This window comes from Marmota flaviventris, chromosome 19 (assembly GCF_047511675.1).
Source record: "Marmota flaviventris isolate mMarFla1 chromosome 19, mMarFla1.hap1, whole genome shotgun sequence".
NCBI lineage: Eukaryota > Metazoa > Chordata > Mammalia > Rodentia > Sciuridae > Marmota > Marmota flaviventris.
In genome coordinates this window covers 17,056,623-17,074,927 of record NC_092516.1, presented here as the reverse complement: position 1 = coordinate 17,074,927, position 18,305 = coordinate 17,056,623, and the positions used below count along the sequence as shown (strand labels likewise).

At 49.6% G+C, this 18,305-nt stretch overlaps 1 protein-coding gene across 2 annotated transcripts in view; it reads right to left on the bottom strand.

Moving 5' to 3' along the window:
- Positions 1-18,305, bottom strand: part of Prkcb (protein kinase C beta) — a 296,917-nt gene that overhangs the window by 9,300 nt on the left and 269,312 nt on the right. For both annotated transcript variants that reach the window (XM_071605798.1, XM_071605799.1), the window contains exon 16: positions 17,362-17,502. In XM_071605798.1, coding sequence (XP_071461899.1) covers positions 17,362-17,502 — 141 coding nt within the window. The remainder of the gene's footprint in view (positions 1-17,361; positions 17,503-18,305) is intronic.

Here is an 18,305-nt window from a genome sequence, read left to right as displayed (position 1 = left end):
GCACTCAGTAGGTCCTCAACACACCACAGTTGTATTATTTGGTTCTAGTTTTCCACTGCAAGTCCCCACAGGCAGCCTATGCTTCCTGGGACAGGGTATTTTCATGGTGTCTTAAGTTTTAAATACAGAGGATACAGCCTTGAATTTTTAAAAGACTTTCGTTACACTCAAATAAAATACTTGTCATTCCAAGCGAAATCGTTTCCCCCCTTTTCGTTGCCTTTTTAATAGAACAGAATATATAGACTCCCTCTTACAAATATATATTTCTTATTGATTTTACTCTGGAAATGAAAAGGGTGTGAAATAGAAAATTCCGGAAGAGGCCAAAACGTGGACCCAAGGAAGTTTTGGCAGGCAGAGGGAAGAAAAGCCTAAATAAACGTTTTTATATTCTGAGAGCGGGAAAAGATATTTCAAAAGGATAAAACAAGAGGTAACGAACAAAAGAAGTTGATAAGTCTGACTTCATGAAAATTTATATGTGATAAGAAAAAAAGAATGAGTCTAAAGACCGACAACGAATGAGAAAGACCATATTTTAACACCAACTAAAGAATCTTTCCTTAATGTCAAAGGCGTCATTTGGAAGCTGTGGGCCGAGGGAGCCACAGGTGCAGAGCCCTTGATACAGGGCGCTCAATTGTCATTGTCATTTAACAGCCGTGAAGCCAGGGTGGCCAGAGCAGAGCAACTGAGGGGGAGAGAGAGGGACAGGAGAGTCTGCAGAAGGCCCAAGAGCCAGGCACGGGCCTCACCGGCCGTTCCAGGGAGGACAGCAGATTTCCATCTCGGTTGGACAAGAAGTTGCTGGAATGTTCCGAGCCTTGAGTGACAGCATCTGACAGTGTTCAAAGCAGGATCACTGTGCTCTGTGCCAAATGGACCCTCGGGAAGCCAGGATGGAAACAGCCTGTCCAGAGAGCCGGCTGCCGGCCTGATCAGCCGAGAGGGAGGGCAGGTGTGGAGGAAAGGGGGTTGCCGGGAGGTGGGAAGACGCTTTTGAACTTGGGATACATTTTGGAGTTAGAGTTGACAGGATCTGCTGAGAGATCAGAGGTGGGGCGGAGCAGCAGCGGGCAGAAAGGAGTGGCTGGTGTCCCCAAGACTTCTGGCCTGAGCTAGCTGGTGAGTGAGGGCCAGTAGGGGGCACAGCGGATTTGTGGGGGGTGGGGGACAGGGTATTTCAGACACTTGGCTTCGTTTGTGGTAAGTCTGAGACTCCTGCAGGGATGCCCAGGGACGCCCCAGTGTCAACAGGAGCAGGGAGCCAGCCTGGCCCAGTGGGGACCGCACAGCGGGTAGGAGACAGTTGTCACATCCCCAGGAGGGGAAAAGGTGGAGAGGATTGCGGACAAGCAGCAGCAGGAGAAGAGTGGATGAAGTGGAGAGAAGATACGGAGGTGGCAGGACTGCTGGAGGGGCGGCCTCGTGTGGGGACCCAAACCAGCCAGCGTAGGAAGCCTATTAGCTGAATCCCAGTCTTCAGGGGCCATTTTTCCCCCTTAAAAACCATCCATTTCCCATCGACACCAGAAGGCTGCTGATGTGTCTGGGCCTCCCCAGAGGCTGTGACGGGAGACGCTGGAACAGCTTCTGGTGGCTTCCCAGCCACCTCCCCCAGCCCGCCCTCCCCTCCCCCTGCCTGGGAGAACAATGAAATCATTAAATGAGATAGCACAGACAGCCGCCAGCGTGGGGTTAACCAAAGGGGCACAAATGCAGCCGAGCGTGATTTCCCTGCTAATAAGCAGCTTACGGCCCCAGATCCCAGCCTCCCCGTTAAGTGTTTCTGTGTTTTTCAAATGGAGCTGTCGCGCCCATTAGCTTCAGCCGCTCCCTGAATGGGGAGATCAGCCCCTGGGAGGCGAGGCCCAGATGGGCTCAGAGGCCGGCCTTGTCCTGGGAGAATGGGCAGCTCGGGGACTGGGGTCTGATTCCAGTCACCAGGTGGGCCACCCCTGACCCTCCACTGTCTTGGGTGGCCACTCCAGCCTCAGGTAGCTACTGAAAGGACATTCAACCCCCTGGTCATCTGGGTCCACCAGTGGGGTCTCTGGGACAGGGACGGGGGCCAGAAAGCACTTGGGTGTTCAATCCCAAGAACCTCTTCCAGGAACAGAGAGGGCACGGAGCGCCGGACTCAGAAGTGAACCCCGGGGAAGTGACTTGTGACATGGTGGCTCCTTCATTTTCCTTCTCTTCCTTCTAAGTTCTGTTTTTCTGTGTTAATAACAGCTCTGAGACCGGCTCTCCACCGAGGGGCCGAGGGCCTAGCCATGGTGGACCATGGACTCCCTCCGCCAGAGGCCCTGGCTCCAGAACCAGCCCCACAGAAATAAACCAGTGGAAGTTTGCTCACCAGCAGGGCTCTTCCAAAAATGCCAACCAGGACGTGGTAGCACCCCTCTTATTCCAGGGGACAATTCAAAGACCCCCCCCCCCGCAGTGGACGTCTGAAATCCCCGGAAAGCATGAACCCTGGGGATACTGTTTTGTCCCCTACATGCATATCTATGACCTATTTATAAATTGGTCCCCGTATGAAATCAACAATGATCACCCATCGTAAAATACAACAAGGATAACAAAATACTGCATTAAAAATGGCCTGACATTTATGAATTGTTTCTGGAATTTCCCATTTGGTATTTTTGCGTCACTGTTGACAACAGTTAACTTTAAACCATGGGAAAAAAAAACCAGGGATCAGGGGGAACCACTGAGGGTCATTTTGCCACTCTCAGCCGTAATGACTCCCCCTTGCCCAAAAGCCCACATTCCGTAAAAAAGTTTACAGAGCCCTTTAGGACCGGACACCGGTCAGCAGGGCTTGAGCGCTCTCCACCAGCCCCTGACACCCTCCAGTCCCTAGGACACTCAGGCACCTCTCACCTCCAAGCCTCTCCTCTTTCCCCCTCACCCAGCCACCCCCCACACATCTGTCTGTCTCCAGTAGGGTGGCGCCTCCTCCAGACTCCTGGGCACGCCCCCTCAAGATCCAGGATGTTCATCAAAGGATCATTAGAGGAAAAAAAAAAACTAATTTGGAATCCACCATCATCCAATGGGGAAAACAGTTAAATAAATAATGATCCATCTATTTGATGTATTACCATGCAAAACACTTTGATACATTAAAAAAAGGAGATGTAGAAGAATATTAAACGACATAGTGTAATCTATAATCACAAAGAGTACATAGTATGTCCCCATTCTATAAACTGGACACACCAAGGTACACATTCTATCTGTCTGCCTATTATACGTGCCCACGCCGGCGATTCCGAGAGTTACAGATGGTGTTGATTTTCCCCTTCATCTTTTGTTCTTGATCGTATTTTTTAAAATAATAAGTATCACGTATTATAGGATTTGAGAAGAAGAAAATCACCTACATAAACTATTTGACATGAAAGAGAATTAGCATGGAAGAAAGGAAAAGACAGAAATGAAGAGAACAAGAAAATCGAGGCAAAGTGAAGGCCAGCCTGAGGTTGTTCGGCATGTTTTTAGCTTCACCAAAAACTCTCAGACAAGGTCCCCTAAGTGGCTGTCCTGTGCGACCGTGGAAGGAGGCTCATATTCGGGTCTTGTGCACCCTCTAACAGCTTGCTAGACACTGGCAGAGAGAGAGTCCCTGTCCTTGTCCTCATAGAACATATGGTCTAGCAGAGGAGACTTACGCACACCCAGGCCACGGGAGGGATACTGTGTGGTAGGTGCTGCCCCTGAGCACAGAGGCAAGGATCCCAAGAAAGGCCAGGAGCACCTCGTGGAGAAGTGACATCGGAGCTGAGTGGGATCTGAAGACACTGTTCCCCTAGGAAAGAGCCGAGGGGGGAAAACAGGGGGTGAAAGTAGAGAGCGGGAGGTGTGAGAAGGGGGGAAAGATCCATTTTCTGCTTTCCCTCCTTGGCATGAGTTTGAGAACAGGAGGCTCAGGGCCCAGGGGAGCGGCCTGCCCACTCTCCACCAAGAGACACAGGAGGGATCCACCCGGTGAGATTCAGCCAGCTAAGCGCCGACCTGCCAACCCATTTGATCATTTTTAAAAGTCATTTGTGGACTTTGGATTTTCTCTCAAGCAAAGAGTCAGAGGATATTCAGCATTCTCTGGCCTTTGGCAGAAAAAAAGAAAGAAAGAAAGATGAAAGGCTCCTTTTCCTGCAAATAATGAAGGCTTCTGCAATCGTGGATAGTTTCTCTCTCCATCTATTCAGGAGGAAGTCGGTGAGAGAGAGGGCTTTCGTGTTTGATAGCGAGTTTGTTTTGCTTTTTTTTTTTTCTGTTAGTTTTCATTTTAAAATAACACACAATGTTTTGTTTTCTTCCAGATCTGAGTTTAAATGCCACCTCCTTACAAGAAGCTGTTCTGGGTCCCCTCCAAACGAGGTCCATCCCCCATTCCCCTCTCCTGTGAGTCCCGATTAGGCTTCCTATCCACTTCTTTCATAGAAATAAAATATCTGACCTATCTCAATCTAGGATTGCATGTTCACTTCTTTGCTTATCCATCTGGGTTCTATGTTCCCATCCAGGCCTGAAGCTCCCTGAAAATCAAACTCACATCTCTTTTTCTCCTTAACTGCATTATCCAAGACCGAGTACCAGCACTCGGTGTTATCCAAGGGATGGAGGGTGATGTATGCTAAGTGCTTGCTGTGAGCCAGTGCTGTGCAGAGTACTTTACCAGCATTATCCTTTTTCATTCCCAGACAGCTCTACAAAGTACAATGTGGAAACCTGTTTCAGGGGTTTAAGTATCTGACTGGACCCCAGATGTGACAACGGATTCAGTCACTTCTATTAGACTTCTCCATTTATTGCAGAAACAAATAAGCTGTTTAAAAGTACCAAGAAAAAAAATAAAACCCTTTGCAATTCCACCACCCAAATCTCTATTAGGTTAACACTTTGTCTGTGTCGTGGATGACTGAAAAGATGGGTGGAGGCTTTTTATTCTTTAAGGAGATGTGGAATCATTCTTGGTTTTCCTTCTCTCTCTCTCTCTCTCAGTGCTGGGGATCAAACCCAGGGCCACATGCATTACTTTATTTTTTAACCTGCTTTTTAAAACAAACTAGATGAAATACACCATCAACATTTTTTTTCCATAGCAACAGAATTCTTTCCCTTATCTGCTCTTCACTATCCGTCCCAAACCCACCTTGCTTCCTTCAGATACATACACTCTGGAAAAGTCCTAATCTCTTCTATTTGCCTATGTTTTTAAAGATTTGATTCCCACAAATCTGTGGGACAGGCAGAGAAAAAAAACAGATTATATCCCCTTAACAGAGAACTTGAAAAATTAATCTGTTCTAGGTCTCGTGGGGCAAGTAGGAGGACCAAGACTCAGAGACTGGTGGGTTCCATTTTAAAGCCTCTGGACTCTCCACCACATTTCACTGGCTATGGATGCATAACTGGTCACGTGGTGTGGACTTACTGGAGAAGGTGGCCTGGGTACCAACCCTGGCTCCCCGGTTCCCAGCTATACCCCATTAAAGCAAGTGACCTAAGTTGCCCAAGCTCAATTCCCCACTAGACAGATGGATCTCCCTTGTAGGGCCCAGGGTTGGAAGAACACTCCTGAATCTAAATTGAGGTCTTCATTGCTGACGGCTTCACCATCCTGTTATGATTGTGTTTCTGTTGGGTCCACGCTACAGATTAAGGTTGGTGATCATCATTGTTAAGTTCTTTCTACCAAGCTTAAAATGAAGATGTGTGTTTCAAAGTTACAACAAGCTTACAAGAACACGATGGTTGGACTTTTTTTTTTAATTTAGAAAATATAAAAACTCACTTTCTTCTGAAGTTGGGTATTAAACTATAATAGCTATTCTACCCCTGAGAACAGGGCAACGGTGCCCTCTCCTTGACATTTCTTTATTGTTTAACGCTTTAGAATCTTAATAATTGTGGGTTTTTGTTTTTTTTTAACATGTTGAGAAATGAAACCACAGTCTGGTTCAGAACAAATAAATGAACATTAAAAATAAGCCAGGTGTGGTGGCGCATGCCTGTCATCCCAGCAGCTCAGGAGGCTGAGGCAGGAGGATCGTGAGTTCAAAGCCAGCCTCAGCAACAGCAAGGCCCTGAGCAACTCAGTGAGACCCTGTCTCTAAATAAAATACAGAATAGGGCTGGGGACGTGGCTCAGTGATTGATTGCCCCAGAGTTCAATCCCCGGTATCAAATAAACAAATAAATAAATAAATAACTGAAAATGTAACCCAAACTTTGAAGTTTTGTTTTTTAAATGCACATCCCTTACTGAGGTAACGACCATTGAGTGCTGGCCCACCCCGTCGGGTATGAAGGCTGATGGGTGGCTGTGCTGTGCCTGGGGAGGGCCCCTGCTGACTCGGCCATACCCCAACCTACCCAGGAGAGTCCTTCTGCCACTCAAAACTACCCAGGAGCCTGACAGGATAAGGGAAGGAACTGCAAGGGGAAGTCAGCCTGAGCCCCCAGGTGAGGGTGGGAGGAAGAGATGCATGCTGGGAACAGGGGGGTGCTTCGGCAGCCCCACCCCCCCAGAAAGACCTGTCAAGCAGATTGACAAACCCCTCCGAGCTGCGGCTTCTCACACCCCGCTGGGGATGGCTTTGGTGGTTGTCTTTGAGAAACTGTACTTGCCAATAAACAGGAAGGGAGCTTTGTTCTTTCTCTCTCTCTGGGTCATGGGCAGGACTCAGCGCTCCAGATTGTCACCAGGAGTGCCTGGAGAGGTCGGAAGGAAAATCAGCAAGCAGAGTGCCACAAAAGATGAGGGAGGAGAGGGACTTCAGAAGGAGGGAGGAACTCTGAATTTAGCCGGCAGATACACAGCCATCCCTCGGTATCCAAGGGCGGCTGCTTTGCAATATCTTTTGGCTCCTGAAATACCCAAATCCAGGGATGCGGAGGTCCGTTACATAAAGGGTGTAGAATCTGCATCCTCCTGAATATTTTGAATCATCCCAGAACCACTTATAATACCTGATCTAATGCACACACGGGGTACGCAGTTGTTCTGCTGTATTGTCTAGGGAATAGCGGCGTGTTCAGTAGATGGAATTTTTCTTTTGATCCATGGTTGGTAGAATCCATGGATGTGGAACCTGGGGACACCGGAGGTCGACTATTTAAAGAAGGAAGTAGTTAGATGTGGAGATCAGCATCATTGCCAAGACAGAAAGGAGTCAAGCAAGGTTCAGAAACTGCACGGAGAACATAGCACCCTTGCGTGTGATGTGGGGGTACTCCTGGGCTCACGCACATCCTCTCCAGGGTGACACTCAAGAACCTGGCTGCAGCCGGTGGCTCTGGGGAGGAGCATCAAGGAAGGCTGGCGAGGGGTCAAGGGAGAGGGAAGACTGAATTTCACTGCATTGCTTTGGATCCCGCTCGAGCATTTTAGTTTTTCCCATTTTGTTTAAAGGAGGCAAGATCAAAGCAGGCAATCACGTGGCGAGGTCAAGAGAGAGAGCATAACCCGAGGAGAGGAGGCCATGCTGAAGTCGACGATGATGAGTCACGGAGAGCAATGACCACGGAACGGTGGGAGCAGATGCCAGATTGCACGGGGACCCAGAAAAAAAACAGGAAGTGTCTTTGGGTGGAAAGAACAGAGCCGGCAAGGCCTTCCAAAGATTGTTTGTATGCAAAATAGGACAGAGCAGAGGGCTTTGCAGGAGGGAGGAGGGATCCCAGGTGGGAGGGAAAGGATCTTTCAGAGGGAGAAGATGGAGTCGGAGCAGACAGCTGCTGTGTGCCTCTGCCCGGCAGGGGTACCCTCTTCTTTAGTAATAAAAGGACCCACCCCTTCTCATCTCTCAAGAAGCCAGCTTTAGATAGGAACAGACCTAGTCCCTGGGCTGAGGGGTCCAGCGACCAGGCCTGGGACTCCAACACAGTCCGTCCCCCTGGAATTAAGGATGAACAGAGGACCCCAATGTCTTCCAATAGGACCCAGTCCCAGGATGCTGGGATTTTAGAAAAAGCATGCATTTTATTTATTTATTTTTTTTGGTGGAAGTTGTTGAGATTATGGGATAGCAGTTCATCATTGCTGCGAGTTCACGAAAGTCCTCAAGGATGAAGAAGAAAGTCCCTGCAGAGGAAAGCAACCCCCCAGAGAGTGGGAGGAAAGGATTTCGGGGGCCCTGTTGGAGACCACAGATCCAGCCACATCTGCACTCTCATTTTCTTTTCCTTAAAAGCCAGCCTATTTGCAACCATCGGGGAGATGGGTTAATACGGACAGATGGTGTGGACACAGGCTGGGCGGGAAGATGCTCAGCAGGGATGGGAGGATGGGGCCCAGCCAGGATGGAGGACGTGTCTTATGTTAGGGGACACAGGGAGGGACCCAAAGGGAAGGAGGTCAGGCAGGTCGAGATGACCACGCAGAGAGGGGCAGGAAGTTGAGGGCCACCCTCCTATGGCTCTCCAGGCCTCAATTTCCCCAGAGACTGAGGAGATGGGGCTATCAGCTGAGACCAAAGGGACTGGAACTTCAGTGGTCAGAGAAGGTTTGCAAACTGAGTCCAGAAGACTCGGGAGAGACGGACGGGGAAGGCAAAGGCTCCAGCTGAGGTCTGGAAGCATCTGCGGAGGCTCCTGGGGGTCCCTGTCGCTAAGCAGCAGAGCTGGGCTGAATCCTGGGTCCAGTTAACTCTTAGCCCACGTCCTTTCTGCTTGATCCGGTCTCCCTGGACCCATTTGCTCCTTTTTCTCAAGTTCTCCTGCCCTTTGACCAATGAGGGGCATCTGAGACATCATGATAGGCATCACAGAAGTCAAGAAGCTGGACTCCATGGATAACCACCCGACAAGACAGTAGCTAAACTCAAGATCGGAGCAAAACCACTTTCCGTCCTACGCCCCTGCGGACGAGTTACGATACATAAGAATCATGACAGTGGTCAAGAGGATAGGCTTTGAGGTGAAGAAACAGGACTCTAAATTGGCCCTAGGACTTCCTAGCTGTGTGACTGTGGGCCAGTGACTTAGACTCTTTGAGCCTGTTTCCTTCTACGTACAGGGGAAGTTATAACAGCACCTACCTCCTGGGGTACTTGCCAGGATTCAAGGAGATCGGCAAAACAGAGCTCTACTTTCCAGTAAAAGTAAATAATTGACTAGAACACCCCAGACTCATTCTAAACGTTACAGCTGTGAGTGGTGTTATTCAGAAAGCCCTGCATCCCTAAGGGGAGGCCCGGCTTTCCGGTCCTGGTTCTGATACAGTCCCTGGGTTAAGGCACTTTAGCAAGCCTTGGGCCTCTCTTTGCTAGTCTGTAGAATGAAGGATTGAACCGGGCTTCCCATCTCTCAATCCTTGACTTCTATTATAGGCCAGTTGTTATTGCCAGGTGCATCCTAACGGCTTTTTACGCTCCCCATCCCTGGGTGACTCTCCTTCCGCCATTTCAATTCAGACGACAGCTTAATGTCATGCACCTGGCGAGTGATTTAGGAACTTTACTTGGCCCGGGAACCAGCCAATTCCCACCATCCCATAGAGAGTCTGGTTTGATCTGCCATTTAAATGGGTTCCCCATTGGAGCAGGGCCATGGATCGATGGAACCAGACAGACAGACAGACAGCTTCCAGGCTGCAGGTTGGAATGACTCTGGGCTACTTGTAAGCAGTATATGAAAATAGCCTTGGATTTTTATTAAGATCTCTGCAAACGCCAGCCTCTGGGTGCCCCCAAGGAACCTTTAAGACTAAGCGGGGGACCACGTGCTCCTCGCGGCGCCGTCTCCTGAGGCTGCCCTGCCCCACTTGCAAAGCTTAGTCAGTGTCTGCTGTCTGTCACCCTCAGCCTTAGGGAACAAGGGAGCTTTGCATCTTTTCTGATCCTGCCTGTGAGTTGTAAAAGGTGTGAAAACGCTACTTGTTGGCTGCCATATTTTATAATAGATTTCAGATCATCTGAATGGTAAGAGTACGCCCTCTTCTTTCTGTGATTAAACACCATTTTATGGCGCTGTCAGAGCTGGCCCGCGTTAGCACAACCCCAGAGCTCCCCGGGGCTTCCAAGTTCTTCTGAGAGTCTTTCCACAGATACTAGTCAGTGCAGGAAGAATCCAGGGTTCAAGTCCTGACGGCCACCTTCTAGATGTTGGGCCAACGCCTCACTTTTGCAAGCTCCGTCCCCTTGTGAGTAAAGTGATGGTCATGGACACCTCTTGTCCTTTAGCTGTGGGAATTAAATGAGGTAATGCCCAGAGGCACTTAAAGCAGAGTCTGGCACAGACGTCAATAAAGTTTTCCCCAATGTGTTTGAATGGTACGGGTTTGAGGAGAATTCTTTTAGATCCCAATGTTTCAAAGAAGGTATTGTTCTCTTGAGTTTCTGCTACTTTGGGACGGGGCGGGCGGTTGGGTGCCACGCTTGAATAAATCATATCGAGTCCCAGTTTAGATCCCTTTCTTGAGCCTGAAATTTGGAGTTTTAATGGCAAACACACAAAGGTTATACTCTCTGGCTTCAATTCAGAAATGTCAGCACATCAAACACACACCTTCAGACGCGCACAGAGACGCGTACTCACACGGTGTAAAGGGCAATTAGGTTCGGAGGAGAATGTCACCTGGTCGGAACTGAATCTCATTACAGCAGGACTTGACGCTTCTGACCTCAGCTACACAAACAATGCCTCCAGATGACAGAATCACCAAGAGACCACGTCCTGGGAGCAGGAGTCCATTTCTGAAGCCCTGAGACTCTCAGAGGCCACGGGCAGCGGAGCCAGCAACCTACACGGTGTTTGGCAAATGACGCAAAGAGTGCGTTTGGCAAATGGTGAAGTAGAACGAACGAGGGGCTTTGTGCTTTCATAGCCTGTAAGATTTCCAATCTCTCCTGACGTGCGGAGGCCTCAAAACGAATGGGCCCCCTGGAAAGCAAAGATTTAAATAGGTCCCCGGCGCAGAAGGGGTTGGAATCAGCGTGTGGCACAGGTGTGGGGCCTGTCGTCCAGGTGGGGACAGGAGAAAGGAGGGAGTGGGCATGCCCATGAGTCTCCGTGGGCCTGAGTGGGTGCTCAGGAGACAGGGCAAGGAGGGACGGAAGGCGTTCTCCTGAGTGTCCACTTCTCAGAGCGAATGGACACAGAGTGGCCATATTTTACAACAAGATCAGATTGGTCCTATTTGAGGTGAGTAACAGGTTTTCTAGTGGCAGGTCACCAAGTGGCACTCGAGCACTCAGTCCTTGTGGCCTGCTGAATGCTCCCTTCTTCTTGGACTCGTCCTGTGCCCTGCCTACGGGGTGGGCTGATCCCGGGGTGCCTCCCCAGCCCCCACCTAGATGTTTCCCACAACAAGCTCTGCATTAGGACACTACCAGGAGCCTTTCAGAGGGAGGCTGACAGGACTTCACGGAGGCCACTCATGATCATCCATGATCACCATCGACACGTCAAGCGGGCCTTCTGAAAACACAGCAGCATATCATCTTGTACAGCGACGTCACAGTGGCACAGGCTGCACATTCTGCAGGACGGCAGAGCTTCAACGGACTCTCCAGCGGCTGCATCCAGGCAAAACTCCTCCCTGGGTCTCCCAGACAGGGGGCACTCCCTGGTCACAGCCCTCAACACCGAACCTCCTAGACTACCCCATCCTTCATTTTTACAGGAGGAAGCACAACCCTGGGCACAGAGCTGCCCTATGCCCTGCAGGACGGGGCTCTGGGCCTCGCGAGTTTCCCGACAGCCTGGTTCATGAGTGAATCCTGTTCCCCCCCAGGATCGAGCTCTGGGCTTCCAGGTTTTCTACTGGAGAAGCAATTATGTGGTCAGAAGAGGTTCAAGTTCACCGGTTCCTCCACGCCTCAAAGACAGTTAGTGACTGAGTCCCTACCAGAAGCCAGGAATTAAGGAGGCACTGGGCAGTGCCAAGTGAGCCTACCCTGGGGGGTCTCTCAAATGGTTCCATCTTGTCCAAGTTCCCACCACCTGTTGCGTGGATTATTACGAGAGCCTCATCACTGGTCTCTCTAACTTCACCCTCGCTCCTTGTGCAGTCAGAGGGATCCTTCTAAGACCTGCTATCAGGCTGTTATTTCTCTGCTCGAGATCTTCCAGTGCTCTGCACCATCTGCCCCTCCCATGGCCTCTCTGGTCTCATCTTTTACTCTCTCCCTCACCCACTCACGTGGCTCTCCCTTGAACATGCCAGGCAAACTCCTGCCTCAGGTCCTTTGCACCTGCTACTACCATTCAACCCCCCCCCCCCCCACCACCACCCCTAGATAGATACACGGCTTCCTCTCTCACTTACCTTCTTCCTATATTTGCTAAAATGTTACTTCCTCAGTGACATTTTCCACCCACCTTATTTAAAACAGCCCTCTTCCCCCTCCTGGCTCGCCCTAACTCTATCTCTGATTCTGGTTCAGCTGGTCTCAGGGCTCCCTGCAGACGAGCTGAACCAGAGTCAGTATAAATTCAAGTGCCTCCTGCAGGCACGGTGGCTTAAGAAGCTCTGACAGGCTGCTGCATCGTGGCACCTGGAGCACAGGCCAGCCCGTGCCCGGGGTGGGCTGCAGAACCCTGAGGCGGCCAGGGATTCGGTGTGATGCCTGCGTCTTCAGCCGCTTCCTCAGCCGCTCTACCCAGAGCACACAGCACGACCACAGGTGGCCGCCACCGTGTGCCATTCGGCAGCCAAATCACAGCCCTTTCGAAATAGGGAAGCAACACACACAACAACCAATTTCTTGGAGACACCCTGCTGTACGTCAGCAGAACAGCCTGCATGCTAATCTCGCTCTCAAGAACCGCTGGGCTCCATGGCTCCGCGTCTTACGGTGGCCTGTTTTACAGACGTCCATTCATTTGATAAAAATTCTCCAGCGGCCACACGCGCTAACCCTCCCACTAGGCAGTGGGATTCGACCCTGAAAAAGTCACGATCCAGAGTCTAGACAAGACGGGGCTCTATGGACCACACTCTGCAACACGGAGGCCGGTGCAGACAGAGGATCCTCCTCGGGATCAGGAAGTCCCCGGGGGGCGGGGGGGGGGATGTTCTACTGATCTGATGAGGAACCAGCAGGCTGGCTGGAGGGGGAGGAGGGGAGCATGGGAAGGGGTTCCGGGCACCCCAGGCAGATGGCCCTGCACAAACAAAGCCCAACAAGGAAAGAGAAGGCGCTGGGTGCTGGAGGAATTGAAAGAGACCTAGGGGTGCTGCTTCTTGGAAGCTTAAAGTCACAGAGGGGAGAGAAACCTAGTCTTGGAAGACTTCAAAAGCCATAGATAATAAGGAGCAATGGATATTATCCTGGGGTACCAGCAAGCCATCAGGGCAGGCTTTAAGCAAGAGACAGACACAAGCAGACCACGTTTTAAAAACAATTACTTTGAGCCAAGCTCAGTGGCGCACACCTGTCATCCCAGTGGCTCGGGAGGCTGAGGCAGGAGGATCGAGAGTTCAAAGCCGGCTTCAGCAACTTGGCGAGGCCCTAAGCAACTCAATGAAACCCTGTCTCTAAATAAGATATAGAAAAGGGCTGGGAATGTGGTTCAGTGGTCGAGTGCTCCTGAGTTCAATCCACAGTAGCTCCCCTTGAAAAGAACAATGACTTTGCACCCTACAACAATACACCAAAGCTAGTGTCTTTCAGTGCAGTTTCAAACAATACTCTGCAAACAGCTCTTTGCTTCAATAAAAGATGGCACTGAGAGCAACTTGAAAAACCCATTTAGAGTGATTTTAATGAACCTCCAATAATAGCACCCTTCAATGATGTTTGAATATAATCCTCTGTTACTGCTCCCTGTTTTCTGTCTCCCACACTTGACTTAACGGCATGCATGAATCAGGAACCTTGACAGACACGCGCGCGCCTTCCAGTGTCCCACAGGCACACGGAACTCTGCACACACCCACCAGAGGCCTTTCGGAAGGGGCAGGCGGATAAGAAAGGATGGGGAAGGGGAAATGTAAAATCCTGGGTTGGGGGCGGAGCCATAAGACCCGCGCGTGCAGTGCACAGGGGACATGAACAGGTGGCAAGAAGTCGGGGGACGGGTGTGTGTAGCCATTATCATGACAACCAGCCCTCGGGACCCACAGGTTCCTTGGAGTCAACCAACTGTGGGTCAAAAATGATTTTTAAAAAGTTGCATCTGTAATAAATATGTACAGATGGGTTTTTTTCCTTGTTGCTATTCCCCAAACAATGTAGCAGAACAAGTATTTACATAGCATTTGCATTTATTGGGTATTATAAGTCATCTAGAGATGATTTAAAGTCCACGGGAAGATGCGCATGGGTTATATGCAAATTCTCTGCCAATTTACAGAAGGGACATAGATACAGAGTATCCATGGATTTCGGTTCCTGCAAAGGATCCTGAAACCCATCTTCCCTGACTAGTAAGGGATGGCTGTATTTCTAATTCAGTCGGAGTGGATCAAGGGCAGCACCTGCTTCCCTTTTACAACCAGTGATTTTTTTTTTTTTTTTTTTTTTTGGGTGCCAGTGATTGAACCCATAGGCACTTAACCCCTGAGCCACATCCCCACCCCCTTTTTATATTTTATTTAGAGGCAGGGTCTCATTGAGTTGCTTAGGGCCTTGCTAAATTGCTGAGGCTGGCTTTGAACTCTCGATCCTCCTGCCTCGGCCTCCGGAGCCACTTGGATGACAGGTGTGAACCACCACGCCTGGCAGAATATTTTGAAGAACACAGCTCAGTCCTGGCCACTGTATTTTGAAAGTCATTGTTAACACACAGGAGGGAATTTATGACACTGGTCAGCTGGAAATATCCAAGGCAGCACGGTTGAAGATCAATGGCTACTGACCACAACCCCCTTTGCACAAGTGCCTCCTGTGAGCCAGGGACGAGCCAGACCTGTCATATCTATTATCCCCGGGCAGGGAGAGTCACAGTATATCTTCAGACGGGGTGAACTCTGGCCATCAATACCCAGCGGGAACAGGAACTGGCTAAACATAACCCTGATGTGAGACATCACGAACCCAGAGATGACAAACCAGCCGTCCCCTGGCCACCTATGGGTCCTGGATGTGTTCCCTTCACCCTCAACTATGTTTAATCTTTAAGCAGGTGTTGCTGATATATTAAGAAACAGTGAGATTTCCTCTGACCCCTGATTCCCAGCTTCTCAGGGGAACTTAGAAGCGGAGCACAGAACCCGGAGCACAGAACCCCTGCCCCTCCCAGAATTTCTGATTCTTCGAATTCCTTCCAGGTGACAAGATGCTGCTGGCCCAGGGAACACCCTTTGAAAACCACTAGTCTACAACATGAGCCCCCATGTCCCCTGAGGGGAACACTGGCATCTTACCTGTGGCCAAGTGAGGAAGGGAAGGAGTCCACATTTTGAGACCCCGTAAGTAGGGCCACAAAGAAACCAAATGTGTCCCATGTTGGAGAGGCCAGTTTCCTGACCCAAGGGTCCAGGATTCACAAAGTCACCTTTTGGTCTTTCTCCTAATGGTTTAGTGAAAGTGATGAATCTGCTGAGGACCCTGCAGGGGTGTCCTCAACCCCCCCCCCCAAGTGGGCACACAGACGTTACCCTAGGGAACAACATCAGCAGGACCCAACTGACCTGCCCTCAAAACCCCTGCACCCAGTCATTAATCCCTGGGTGACATCACTAACGTGGCAGGTCCGGAGGGCTTTGTGCCTCCTCAGCCTCCTGTAATCATTTGTAGCTACAGTACAGTGGACCAGAGAGGGAAACTCACCTGCCCAAGTTCACCAGCCCTAGAATCACCAAGGAACCAACTCACTGTATTCACTGAGGGTCAGACGCTATTAGGAACATGGTGCCGAACCCTGTGTCTGTACTTTAAGTTGGACGTTGATGACCTAGAGAACCACAGGCACCTGGAAGTGAGGTCACACAGGACATGCTTACGGGATGAGGGGGACAAGATTTGGCCTGGATGTCCAGGATTCGAGAGCCTAAGCAAACATCTGCGAACGTCTGGAGGATACTCTAGAGAGAGAGGAGATCTTGCAGCAGTTGTGTGTGTGTGGAAGGGGGCAGGGCTGATTAGGTATGGATAGAGAGTCTCCAACAGTCAGAAGAGCCACAGAAGGGGACCACTGATTCTTACAGACCTGCCTTCCTGACACCTGCGCCCGCAGAGGTGTCCAGGGTTTTGCAAGGAAGCTGTAGAGCTGTGATTCTAACCATTTGGAACGGAGGGACGGGTCAGCACTAGACCTGGGAGACTTTGTTCCGCTACCCTCCCCCGCCCCCAGGCATTCTGGGAAGCCTCCAACGGAATCACCACGTCCAGGGTCTGTGCTTTCCCTTAGTCACACACCGGCTGAGTGCCCATTAACCTCTCTGAGTCTCCATTTCCCCTTCCACCACATGGAACAATGGCACCTCCCCGGGGTAGGCTGGCTGCCGTGAGGATTTAATTAGATGCCCCAGGAGCAGCTCATCAAGGGGTGCCTGGCACGTAATAAGTGCTCAAGAAATTAACAATTCTAGTATCAAAATGGCTGTCATCATCACCTTCCTCTTAACACCGAGACCCTTACAGCTCTGGGTTTAATGACAATATTTATGCTCCCTCCTCAGCCTCAGCCAGTGGTTTTACAACCTGTAGTAAGGTCACCAGGCCTCGCTTGACTTCCTTTAACAAAGAAATATCCTCCCAGGAGAACCGCAGTTTTGATTAATTCAGGTGCAGGACTCCTCCTCCCTGATGCTGGGGTGTACTTCCTGCTGGGTCCTGGGGAGGAAAACCATCCCCTGGGGACACAACCAGGAGGAATGTGACACATTCATTCTTGCATCAGAAGAATTATCTGCACAGGAGCCTGCTGGGGGCCTACGGCTTACTTAGCCGAGCTGCTCAGCCTCCTCTTACACAGCTCTGCCTGGTGAACGGCTCTTACTCACCCAGAGGAACCAGTGCAGGTTGCAGAATTAGATGTAAATACTGTTGAGATAAACAACATGACCTTTTCCGTGTCCGTATGAAGGGAAAATGGCACCATTGAACCAAAGAAAGAAGGGGGGGGGGGTTAGATTCTTTATCACCGTCCAAAAAATAGATCTGAATTCTGCTCACCAAAGAACCGGTCCCCCAAAGTTATCTGCTAAGACAGTTACAATAATTGAATCAATACAACAGAAACTCAATAGCAATTGTTTTTCCTGCTATGTGCAGAAGGTGGGCTGTGCCAGGGAGTGGCCAAGCCCGTGCTGGCACCCAGTGACTTGGTGCATAAATCTGAGAGCACCTGCAGACACGTTCAGGTAGGTGCTTCGACGTCTACCCCTCAGTGAGCGTTCAACGCATGCGCAGTGGGCAGGAGGGCACAGCCAGAGAGACCACTTTTACTTACAGCTTTGGGTTTATACGGAGGCTGAATCTCCTTGCGTTCAAGTTTCTCCCAATCAATATACCGGAAAAATGCATGCTCTTTGATGTCACGTTCCCCTTCAGGGCCACAACCCAGACGTTTGCCTGGGTGTTTGGTCATCAGCTTCAAGAGAAAAAAACAAAACAAAACAAAAAAGCAAAAAAAAAAAAAAAAAAAAAGTTGAATGAACTTTAGAGAAGGAAATGTGAGACCCGCAGAAATTATTATTCCAATGACTTTGGAAAGAAAGCACCATGAAGAATCTCAGGATACTTATTTATTCATTTATATTCCTTTTCATTCCGGCAATAATTTCCTAACCAGGTCTTCATGGGAGAGGACCCCAATACAGCGCCTGATGCTGCTCACCCAAGAGCAAGATCCCTTATGGCTAATCAAACCAAAGCATGAATCTGGCCCTGAACTTGAAGTTAGAAATGTCCCAGGATCCATTCTGGTCCAAGAATTAGTTTTCTGCAATTATTGGTACATCTACTGAGAACAGTTTCAATATCTTCTAGCTCCCCTCCTCCCAACCAGGAGAAAACTGACCTTTGACCAAGGCCAAGGACACATTCATTCAGAAACTATTTGCTTTTCTCAGTAAAGCACTTGTGGAAATGACAAAACAGGAATATATATATATATATATATATATATATATATATATATATATATATATATATACATACATATATATATACATTAGTCAAATGGACCCAAGCTTCAAGTAATTACTTTCAGAAAACTCATTAAACAGTCAAAACCTAGCCCAGCTCATTCCCCCGGATCACACATTATACTAAACTCCGCTGAGGTTTCTTTGGTGTTCTGTTTAAATTACTTAATTATCAAAACTCTCCATCTTTGGATCTCTGAGCCAGTGCTAAATAACAAGATGAATAGATGCTCTGAGATGAAACCAG